Here is a 12,479-nt window from a genome sequence, read left to right on the forward strand (position 1 = left end):
ACATTTTACTAGTCACCTGGAATGTCTTGGTGTTTTAGTTTTAGTCGACTAAATCTACAGTTGATTTAGTCGACTAAAATGTATTTTGGCGGGCCTTGATGCCGTCGTAATGACTGTTTTTACACTTGCTGAAAATAGCCGATCTACAAGCTCACAACGTGTCCCAGCGCGAGATGTAAAGGACAAACAAATCCTATCCTATTTTAGTTTTAGGATTTATTTTCTCTTGACTCGTACAGTCTAACTCATAGGTTATTATTGGGAATATTGGCAGTGGTGGGAAGTACAGTACTGTACCTAAGTAACATTTTGAGGTATAGTTTTACTTCACTGGAGTATTTCCATTTCTATCATACTTCTTTTTGAAAACTTTGTTTTTAGCAGTTACTTTGCATATTTTGATTATTTCTTTTTTTTTTTTTTTACAAAACATGCATTAACCACTTCATTTGCGCTGTTTTCAAAGGATTTATTTGTGTGTACATTTGAAATCTTGAAACTATAGACATTCTCCATAATGAGCACTTTGGGTTTTGATGCCAATACTTTACTCAAGTACATTTTGAATTCCAGACTTTTATTATTTCTACATTGCAGACAGTATTGATATTTTTTACTTGGGTAAGAATTGTGAGTAGCCTAGACTACTTTTTCCACCACTGTATATTGGGGGTTCATTGCCTAGGCTAGGGCAGTCTATGGTTGACCCATATCTTTAAAACAAGTATCAACATTGGCCACCAGGCGGCGCACCGACTCCATCGTTTTTTCAACTGAGCAGAACAGATACAGCAAGTGTAATACTGTCCAACGCTCTGCCAGTAGGCCTAATGACTATAACTGTATGACGTACTACTGTAGGCTACTATCACTACACTTGAGATAATTATATAATTTCGCTACTCGCCAAAACAAAGGCAGTATATATTTTCTGGCTACTATGATGAATTGAACATGGTGGACCCTATTTTGTAAACAACAAAAACAATTGTAATGCTTTAATTATGGACCGTCCACAATTAACAGTTTCGTATTGAGTTGTGCTTCAAAATGTACTGTAATTCTCCAATCTGTTAAATACTTCAATCAATCAATCAATCAATCAATCAAAGAGGTAGCCAGGTTTCTAAAACTAAAGTAAGTCGCATCCCATTCCCTGCTCGCCTCAACCTACTTCTATGACTGAAACGATTGCATGGTATTGCACGAGCTCACTGCAGTGTTGCCAGATTGTGTGAAAGAATTAAGCAACCAGGTATATAAGATTATATATAGAGATAGGGTGAGAAGCTCAGTCACGCAAGAGTATAGTCGCTGCTTCTTCGTTGGGAGGAGACCCGGGGCAGACCAAGGACCACGTCCCACTGGGAGGAGACCCGGGGCAGACCAAGGACCACGTCCCACTGGGAGGAGACCCGGGGCAGACCAAGGACCACGTCCCACTGGGAGGAGACCCCGGGGAAGACCAAGGATCACGTCCCACTGGGAGGAGACCCCGGGGCAGACCACGGACCACGTCCCACTGGGAGGAGACCCCGGGGCAGACCAAGGACCACGTCCCACTGGGAGGAGACCCCGGGGCAGACCAAGGACCACGTCCCACTGGGAGGAGACCCCGGGGCAGACCAAGGACCACGTCCCACTGGGAGGAGACCCCGGGGCAGACCAAGGACCACGTCCCACTGGGAGGAGACCCCGGGGCAGACCAAGGACCACGTCCCACTGGGAGGAGATGGAGGGATTACATCTCAACACTGGCCTTGGAGCGCCTCGGGGTCCCCCAGGTGGAAGTCACTAATGTTGCTCTGGAGAGGGAAGTCTGGAGCTCTCTGGTGGAGCTGTTGTCCCCGCGACCTGACTACAGATAAGCGGTTGAAGATGGATGGATGGATGGATGGATGTATGGAAGGCCAAAGTCGCTTATAAGTAGACATGGCAACACCGGAGCCTCACTGCGAAGGGAAGGGTAGGGGGGGCCGGGGGTGAACTGGGTGACGTCCGTGCGACCGAACGAACGACGCCGTGCCGTGCGTCCCGTGACGTCACCCTCGACGTCGTCGACGGCGCGTCGGAACGGGACTGTTTGTTCTGGATATAATATTCGGGGCGAGGAGGAGGAGGAGGAGGAGGAGGAGGAAAGATCCGTGACAACCAACCCAACAACAAGGTAGGACATCAAAAGTGGCCTCTTGTGTTTTTTTCAGCACGAGGTGGCGTGGGCCCGGCACGGAGCCCCCCCCCCCCCTTCCACGGGTCCCGGGACGCGTGACGGACGGACCGGTGGTGTGTGTATTTATTTCACACGCTGTCAGACAGTGACAAGCGGCGGAGCTTGAGAGAGAGAGAGACTGTGTCTGTGTGTGTGTGTGTGTGTGTGTGTGAGTGAGAGAGAGAGAGACTGTGTGTGTGACAGTGTGTGACTTTGTGTGTGTGAGAGTGTAGTGTATGTAACTGTGTGTGTATGCGCGCGTGTCCGCAGGCCTCGCAGCCTGCGAGTCGCAGGGCAGGCAGCGACCGGTGCACGATGATGAAATGTGTCTTAATTACGTCGTAGCGACGTAGAGAGAGCGCAGCGTTCCCCGAGCATAGGGCCCCCGGTCCCCGAGCATAGAGACCCCGGTCCCCGAGCATAGGTCCTTTGTTAGTGCTGTCACTAAAGTGTGTGCACACACTTTGAGCGTAGGGACCGAGGGGACATATTGGGGAGCTACAGAATGAGCGTAGGACTCAGGGACCGAGGGAACATATTGGGGCTAGTGCCTGCTCCATGTTATCCCGCGGTCCGTGCGATATTAGTCTGGTTTATTAACCAGGCTATGTTTAATGGCCTTCCGTGGGCAGTCCTGGGCAGTGCTGTCACTCAAGTGTGTGCACACTAGCCCCAATGTGTCCCCTCGGTCCCTGCGCTCGTTCCGTGGCTCCTCTCGGAGCGACAGAATGAGCGTAGGGACCGAGGGGACATATTGGGGGCTAGTGTGTGTGTGCAGGCACAGTGCACGTTGTGCTGTCTGTCTGCCCCTTCCCACCAGGACGGCACGGCAGTGCACGCTGCTAGCAGGTAGCTTAATGCTGCTAGCTGCTGTACGTTGTTTGTTTGTAGCCTCCGTCCGCAACGTTACGTTAAGGACGTATTCGTGACATAAAGTTGCGTCGTCTAACCCATACTCTAAGGTCTAACCCCAGGAGGCAGGAGCAGCAGTGTTGCCATGTCTGCTCATAATAAGCGACTTTTTTTTCTCCTTTTCTGTAAAGTTGCATGTAAATATTATAGATGTGCAGTCTGGGCACATGTAAAAAAAAAAAAACCAACACATACGAGATGCTAGCTAGTACGTCCAGACGGTCCAGTACGTATGTTGTGTTCGAGAATAGCAGCAGTGAGTCCCCGACCGTCCGCGTTTCAAATGCTATTCTGGAAGGCCGTTTACGCACGGAGCGGAGCGGAGCTAGCTGTCAACCGTGTGGTTGTGTCTACTGACAGGGAGGCGGGCAGACATGGCGACGCACCGAGCTGTCTGTGGAAGGTTAGCAAAGAAAAGCAAAGGTGTTCTCCAAGTAGGAAATAATATATTATACACGACTTCACACCGACAGAGAGATGTCTGTCTTTATTGTGTTGTTCCTATTTTTTCGTCGTATTGTATATACGTTATTGCGGACGTTATTAGTATAGCCACCACGTTACGTTTGGTTCAACATTACTTAACTGTTAAAACACTGAATTATGGTTGGTTGGTTGGTTGGTTGTTGAACTATTTTGAACTGTTGTTTGCGATAAAATAAGGTTTAGCCTTATGGAATATAAGCACCCTAATCACTATTCACTACTATCTATCTGTCTCTAGACCTTACTGCACATGTAAACAGAGCTGCTTGCTACAATCTTACATCTGAGTTGTTTTGTTTTGTATAATATTTATTAAATAGTCTTAGGAAATAATTGGCTTCTATTTGTCCCAAATTGACTGGAAAAGTTTGCTATTTGTTTCCAAAAAAAGCTGTATACGTAACGCCTGTATATAACGTGCGTATAACCTATAAGACACAATGTGACCTAGCTCTGTTTTACACAATGCCTCCAACTTGCAACTGCGACTACTTTCCCCATTTTCAACTGTTGTTAACTTATTCTAGTTTGACACTTGCTTTGGCAATGAATTAGAGACCAAGGGTGTACTGTAACACATACAGTACACATACAGTACACATGTACATTGCAAGGCAAGACAAGACATGTGCACATAAATTAATGTTAAGACATATAGTTTTAAAGTGGCCTGGCTGCTACGGCTGCATGCAAGAACAGAAGTGTTAACTCAAATGCGTGGGAGCACTTTATATGTGCCATTATATAATAGGCTACACTGCTACAGCTAAACAATATTTGGAGAATAAGTAGGACTAATAATAATTGTTAAAACCATAACGTATTTGGTCCGCACACTTTAAAGATTTGGTCAGAAATGTAAATGACAGTCATTCAATGTTCCCGATGATAAGCTGTTTTATTGCTTTGCATTCTTCCTTCCTTGCATGTTTTGCTACTTTGTTTGGTGTTATAAAATATCAGGTTTATGGTCATTCTTTGTATTGTTTATGAAAGAGCTGATAGTTACTGAACAAACAACAATAGCAATGGTTCATAATGAAGCTTTAAGATTTTAACAAAACAAATAAACATATCAGAGCATCTTATACGTCTTTAACTCCTTTACATAGTTTACAAGTAACATTTATTTTTAACTATATACAAATATGGGATTGTTTATTGTCTTATCCACACAAAGTTTTAACCCATTCTTGACGGGAACCCCTTTTGGTGTTTTAAGCATTATGTTATACTTTAGCTATTGAAAAATAGCAGATCTACAAGCTCATAGCGACCATTGTAGGTCTGCTATTTTTGAAATATCGTGAAAATGAGGCACAAATCTTTGAATAGATATTATTTCAGAAGACTTAACAAATGTCGACGTCAGGCCTAAATGGGTTAAAATGAGTGTGAACCGACGTAGCATTGAGATATTTGGCATAATACGATTGAGGTTGAAATCCTGTCCATCATATTGTGCAGCAGCGCCAGACAGCGTGCACTGACTACACAAACACACACCATCACATGCACGCGTGTACTCCCTCAATTAGACTATGTTGCGTTTGTGTTTTTGTTTTGTTTTTCTGCAGGAAACATTCAGTTTGGATAAATTATTCTTTGCAATGGGTTTGACTGAGGGACTGCCATTGGATTTTCTTTTTGAATTTTCGTTTTTGTTTTTCATGTCATGTGAAAGCAGGGAATCACAGCTTCAAATTGACATATTGGTTGTTCAGTTTGACCCACCAGTTTTGGAGATATGGCTTATAGAGTAATGTCTTGCAGAGAAACAGCGAGTTGAGAAAACAGGCTTGAAAGGTTCACTTCTGTGGTCTCTAACATTACACCTAGCTCTGTGTGTGTGTGTGTGTGTGTGTGTGTGTGTGTGTGTGTGTGCTACACCTCATTCCTGACTGTAGCGCCTCGACAGCTTTGTATCAGCGTTGCGTTGCGTTCTTCCTTCATGTACAGTACTGTACGTACAGTATAACATGATAGCTTCCACAGAAACAGGTTTCATCATGTCATTCAAACTGGAGCAAATTAGCTTTACTTTTTTTTTGAGTGGTGCCACCACTCCATGGAACAGCAATGTCCGTGTTCACCCACCTATGTGTTGGTTCACCTATATGTGTCCGTGTGACGTTAATGAGCACCAGTATATGACTATGAATACCAGTAGGGGTGCTGTTGTGCCAGAAACAGGTGTGATTTTTCCTCTTCTTGTTTCATCAGTGATGATACAAATGAAGTGACCATGATGATGTCATTGATGAGTTGCTAGAGCAGTGGTTTCCCAAAGTGGGGTCCGGGGACCCCCAGGGGTCCTTGAGGGAGTTCCAGGGGGGTCTCCAGCTAAATGATAGATTAGGAACCAATTATGGGTCTGTAACCCTGAGAGTGTACAAAATGGAACAAAACGTGTCCGTTTTCGTTCCATTTGTACACTCTCAAATTTCCACGTTGAACATTTTCAAAAGGTAGTGCAAATAGCACATCTACAAGCTCACGATGCATCACGTTGTGAACTTGTAGATCGGCTGTTTCCACTATTATTGTTTGCTTTTCCTTTTATTATAAAGTTATAAAATATGTCTCTGTGATTTCTTTGTATATCTAGGTTATTTATTTGTCATACAGTATCTGTCCTGTGCAACTTCAAAGCCTAAAAGACAAACAGAAATGTAATTTGTATTCTTATGCTCCGGTGTTCAAGGTCACAAAGTAAATTTACCCATTTAGACCTGAGGACGATTCTACAAATGCCTTCTAAATCCTGACAGTTTTCTGAAAAACCCAATGTTTCTAATGTCAGTGGTTCTCAAACATTTTCATGTCAAGGACCCCCAAAAATATACGTAAAATGAATAAAAGAAAATGTCAGTAATTTCGTGGTCATATCTGCCCCTGAGAAACCTTTTCATTACGAAGGCGAAAAGGCAAACAGAAAAACAGAATTGTAAATTTCTATTCACATAAAATGCTCCAGTATCCAACGCCAAAAATCATCACAATAAACTCCTTAATCGCGATTTATTTGTGTGACAACTTGAATGTGCAATTATGGTGACGGCCCTATGACGTACTTTTTAACCCAATCTGGGCAGGAACCCCTTTTGGTGTTTTAAGCATTATGTTATACTTTAGCCATTGGAAAAATATCAGATCTACAAGCTCATAGCGCTGCACCGAGCGCTACGCTATACGAGCTTGTAGATCTGCTATTTTTTGAAAATCCGTTTTTAACTCAAATCTTTTTTGAGTTAAATTTGTATTGTTGACCTAATTCTAAAATATTAGTGCAACTCCCCTCCCCTCCCCTCCCCTCTCCTCCCCTCTCCTCTCCTCTCCTCTCCTCTCCTCTCCTCTCCTCTCCTCTCCTCTCCTCTCCTCTCCTCCAGAGAGTCCAGCCAGGTGTGTGATGGCCTGAGGGTCCTCAGCGTGGTGGTCCCGCCTGCCGTTGCCTGCAGGTCCAATCGCTACAACCTGTCTGCGCAGCCGCACCCCCCCGCCGTTACCATGGGAGACGGGCTGGAGGCGGGCAGCAGCCAGGCCCCTCCCCCTGTCCCGCCCCCTCTTCCCTTCAACTCCGCCCACCCCGAAATATGGAACCCCTCCCGGCCCAAACGACAGACCAATCAGCTGCAGGTAAGGATCCTCTGCTGTGGCTGCACCATTTTCTTTTTTTTATATTTTGCTAAATTAACCTATTAAAGGAGAATTCCATGCTAGAATGCTTTCTTATCTTTCTTACCTTTCTTTGTAGTTGTTACGTCTCACCAAAGAGGTCCAGGTGTTTTTTTGTGCAAAAACTCCTATTTTCCCTACCATAAGCCCTCAATGAATTGCATTGCATTGCATTGAATGGGAATTGAATGGGGCCATGGGGTGTTATGCTAGTTCGCTTATTTCCATCGAAAGAAGTAGTAAAGTGTGCCGCTTGGGATATTATTTACATATATATATATATATATATATATACAAAGAAATTATAATTTTGAGCGATGGAAATAAGCGAATTAGCACAACACCCCATAGCCCCATTCAATTCCCATTCAATTCAATGCAATTCATTTAGGGCTTATGGTAGGGGAAATAGCCAATAAGGAGCTTTTGCACAAAATAACACCTGGACCTCTTTGGTGGGGACGTAACTACAAAGAAAGGTAAGAAAGCCTTTTAGTATGGAATTCTCCTTTAAGACCTGGCAACCTAATTCTACAAATTATTCCCAATTACCTTTTCATGTCAAGGACCCCCAAATTGACACTAATTAGCCCCACAGACCCCCATTTGAAGAGATATATGCCAGGGACCCCCCAGAAGAGAAGATTTTTACGGCTCTAGCAGTGATTCTCAACACGTTTAATTTCAAGGACCCCCCAGTTTGACATGCATTAGTCTACGGACCCCCTCATTTAATGGCATTTCTAAAATCAATGTTAATTTAACTCTTGAGAGTGTACATTTGTACACTCTCAGAGTTACATACCCATAAGGTAGAGCCATATGTTTTAATATTTTTTAATTCGTTTTTTTGCTTTTTATGCAATTTCTTTACCGGGAATTCTTTGCAGCGTTAGCATAGGAGCTAGCGTTGGCTAATGTAGCCTTGTAGGTCTACCACTTACACCTTCTGTCCCTCTCAGTGTGGATTTTATTTTTGTTAATGCAAGATGAAAACAGCAATGGTTACAAGGTTAGTATTACTCCTAGACCTGTTCCTCTACTCCTCTCTCTCTTTACATGCAGTCTTTACTCCGTGTGTGTGGAACTGGGAGGGAGCCGAGGAGCAGCAGAGAGAGCGCTGTGCTCTGTCTACTCCTCCTCGTGTTACAGAGACACGCAGCTAAGCTATACATCTCCTTACAACCGTACTCTGCCGGATTTTCAATGAGAGTAGAGTGGTTGTTGTACTTTTTTGCGCATTTATGACAAAATATAATAATCGTCCGTCTTCACTTGATTTCTGAACAAACCTGACCACTGAATCATGTTCCATTTTCTCCCGAAAACTGAATTTCAGCCCAGATTAGGGCCAATTCCGCAATATTCCGTGTTTGATTCCAATTCCGATTTTATTGGTCATTTCCGCGATTCCGTTAACACGGATTCCATATGGCTCTACCATAAGGGTTCATTTGGTAGAGTCAGCTCTTGATATAGTGGCTCCTATGAAAACAAAAAAGAAATATAACACCAGAGTAACACCCTGGATAAATGAGCATACACGCTCACTGAAGCAAGAATGTCGTAGAGCTGAGCGAGCTTGGAGAAAAAACAAACTCACCATCCACCTAGAGATTCTTAAAAAGTCAACAGTCGCCTATAACAAAGCCTTGCGTCTAGCAAGGCAGGCATATTTCTCTGGCATTATTAATGAGAACAAGAAAAATGCCAGAGTCCTATTCTCTACCATTGAACGACTTTTAACCCCCCCCCCCCCAGTCCTACAAGCAGTCATTCCCGGCTTCTAAAGCCAAGTGTAATGAGTTTGCATGCTTTTCTGATAACAAATTTTGTAACATTAGAGCTGATAATGGTGCTGCTGCTAGCTCAAACCTTCAAACAGCAGCTAATGGTCCCAGGGTAGATCTCTCCAGGGGGAGCCTACTATCTTTCTGCGCAATTGATGAAGACGAACTCCGCAAAACCATATCACAGATGACAGATATCACAGATATCACAAACCGCCCCCCTAAGGTCTTCCACTGCTGGCCTGCTCGCTTTGCCTAAAAAAATGGCAACTAAAAAACACAGGGAAGCAGCTTTTTGCTTCTACGGGCCGACGGCATGGAACAAGCTCCCACTGTACCTTCGTCAGGCAGCCTCTGTAGACATTTTTAAAGCTCAGCTCAAGACCCACCTCTACAACATTGCTTTTAATTGATCTTTTTTTTGTTTGTTATTCATGTCCTCACTGTATTGCATTACTGCTTTTCTTTTCTTTTTTCTCCATTGCTCTGTAAAGCACTTTGAGCTGCATTTCATGTCATGAAAGGTGCTATACAAATAAAGTTTTATTATTATTATTATTATTGGGGGTCCCCGGACCCCACTTTGGGAAGGAAAAACATTTCTATCTCAGTGGTGCTCAAAGGACCCCCAAAATGATGTGTTTGGCCACAGACCCCCATCTCAAAATATTTAGTTCCAAGGACCCCCCCCCCCCCCAAAAAAAAAAAAGCAAATATTTGAGTTAAAAATATTTGCTGGGAAAGAATATAAATATATATTCCCAGATTTGCACCACATTCTTGCGATTAAAAAATAAATAAATATCACATCTACAAGCTTTGTAGATCTGCTATTTTTTTAATGGCTAAAGCTTTTTAAATAATGGTCTTAATGTGTTAAAATGTTAATGTAGGTTGATTGATAACAGACGTGATGTTGCTGTTGTAGTACCTGCTCAAAGTGGTATTGAAGACCTTGTGGAAACACCACTTCGCCTGGCCCTTCCAGGCTCCCGTCGACGCCATGAAACTCAACCTGCCTGTGGGTACTGTGTGTGTGTGTGTGTGTGTGTGTGTGTGTGTGTGTGTGTGTGTGTGTGTGTGTGTGTGTGTGTGTGTGTGTGTGTGTGTGTGTGTGTGTGTGTGTGTGTGTGTGTGTGTGTGTGTGTGTGTGTGTGTGTGTCTGTGTCTGTGTCTGTGTCTGTGTCTGTGTCTGTGTGTGAGTATCTATGACTCACAAAACATGAGATATACAAAACATGAAAAAACACACAAAACATGAAATACTTGACTAGGCTAGGGCTTTAAGCAACTAGTCGACTAGTAAATCCACTGGAACCACGCATTAAAAGTAAATGAATTCACAAAACTAACGTAATTTGTATTGTTGACCTAATTCTAAAATATTAGTGCAACTTTGGTTCCTTTTTGACCTCTCTATCACATGTCCTACCCTCCAGGACTATTACAAGATCATTAAGTGCCCGATGGACATGGGGACGATACGGAGACGTCTGGAGAACTCTTACTACTGGAACGCCCAGGAGTGTCTCCACGACTTCAACACCATGTTCACCAACTGCTACATCTACAATAAGGTATAAGACTTCTACAATAAGGTATAAGACTTCTACAATAAGGTATAAGACTTCTACAATAAGGTATAAGACTTCAACTGCTACATCTACAATAAGGTATACGACTTCTACAATAAGGTATAAGACTTCTACAATAAGGTATAAGACTTCAACTGCTACATCTACAATAAGGTATAAGACTTCTACAATAAGGTATAAGACTTCAACTGCTACATCTACATTAAGGTATAAGACTTATACAACAAGGTATAAGACTTCAACTGCTACATCTACATTAAGGTATAACTTATAAGACTTCAACTGCTACATCTACATTAAGGTTTAAGACTTCTACAATAAGGTACACAACTTCAACTGCTACATCTACAATAAGGTATAAGACTGGGTGCTTGCGTGGATTAAAGTTTTGGTTTATTGCATTCCTCTGTGTTTCTGCACAGCCTGGTGATGACATCGTGTTGTGTTATTGATGTGTTGCTGCACAGCCTGGTGATGACATCGTACTGATGTGTTATTGATGTGTTGCTGCACAGCCTGGTGATGACATCGTACTGATGTGTTATTGATGTGTTTCTGCACAGCCTGGTGATGACATCGTACTGATGTGTTATTGATGTGTTTCTGCACAGCCTGGTGATGACATCGTACTGATGGCTGAATCTCTGGAGAAGACGTTTCTCAGTAGGATCTCTGAGATGCCGCAGGAGGAGATTGAGATAGCGGTGGTCACCAAGGGTCGCCGCGGGGTCAGGCGGGATTCGGGTACACTTTTCTCCTTCTATCAATCTGTCCTGTCCCATTATACCCATTATACCACAGGTCGTTTCCTGGAAGCAATCTGATTGGTTGAAACAGCCTTCTAGCCGTGGGTTAAACCAGCACCGTTCACCACTTAATCAAAACAAATAATTCAGCCGCTCTGTTTTCCCAGAGCGCTAGCAAACTCGGTGGCTAGGCTAGCTAGTTTCTTGGGACATTTGTGGTCGTAGTGACTACATCTGTCATTAAAAAAATATGTTTTTTGTAGAATCGTCCTCAGGTCTAAATTAAGCGATGTGGCACAACCCACAAATCTTTGAATATATATTCTTTCAGAGCCAACGTTTTTAACTCAAATCTGTGCTTCTGGGGGAGGGGGTGTCCCTGGAACAACATATTTTCAGATGGGGGTCGGTGGCCTAATAGGCCTACATATAATCGTGGGGGTCCTTGACATGAACATTTTTGACATAGAAACATGAGGTTTTTCAGAAAACAGATTTACAAGCTCAGATCTACGAGCTTGTAGGTCTGCTATTTTTGAAAAATCATGAAAATGTGCCGCAAATTTGGAATATATATCCTTTCAGAGCAAACGTTTTTAACTAAAATCTTTGCTTCTGGCGAGGTCCCTGGAACAACGTGTTTACAGATGGGGGTCGGCTGCCGATTACATATATTTTTGGGGGTCCTTGACATGAAAATGTTTAAAACGAATGACAGATAGAAACATGAGGTTTTTTCAGAAAACTGTCAGGATTTGTAGAATCCTTCCCAGGTCAAAATGGGTTAAAGACGTTTACACTGCGGACAAAGACAACTGGAGTTGTGACGAATGTCAAATGACAGTAAACACAATGTTTTGGGGCCGATCAAATCATTTGTAAGAAGAAAAACATGGCAGGATACAACACTGTTTGTTTTGTTTTTCTTCTTACAAATTATTTGATCAGCGAAAAACATCGTGTTTGTTGTCATGATTTGTCAGAACTCCAGTTGTCTTTGTCCGCGGCGTAAACGTCTTCAAACAAATACCTTTTGAAAAGTCTATGAGGGAAAATGAACGGGGAA

The 12,479-nt window shown here is 43.1% G+C and overlaps 1 protein-coding gene across 1 annotated transcript in view; it reads left to right on the plus strand.

The window, feature by feature from the left end:
• The first annotated feature begins 2,042 nt into the window (after positions 1–2,042).
• Positions 2,043–12,479, plus strand: part of LOC310858232 (bromodomain-containing protein 4-like) — a 35,612-nt gene continuing 25,175 nt past the window's right edge. The window contains exons 1-5 of the mRNA XM_083764340.1: positions 2,043–2,167; positions 6,997–7,243; positions 10,001–10,093; positions 10,512–10,649; positions 11,279–11,411. Of these exons, the coding sequence (XP_083620466.1) occupies positions 7,115–7,243; positions 10,001–10,093; positions 10,512–10,649; positions 11,279–11,411 (493 nt within the window). The 5' untranslated portion in view covers positions 2,043–2,167; positions 6,997–7,114. The remainder of the gene's footprint in view (positions 2,168–6,996; positions 7,244–10,000; positions 10,094–10,511; positions 10,650–11,278; positions 11,412–12,479) is intronic.

This window comes from Protomyctophum parallelum, assembly GCF_964188405.1.
Source record: "Protomyctophum parallelum genome assembly, chromosome: 5".
Lineage (NCBI taxonomy): Eukaryota > Metazoa > Chordata > Actinopteri > Myctophiformes > Myctophidae > Protomyctophum > Protomyctophum parallelum.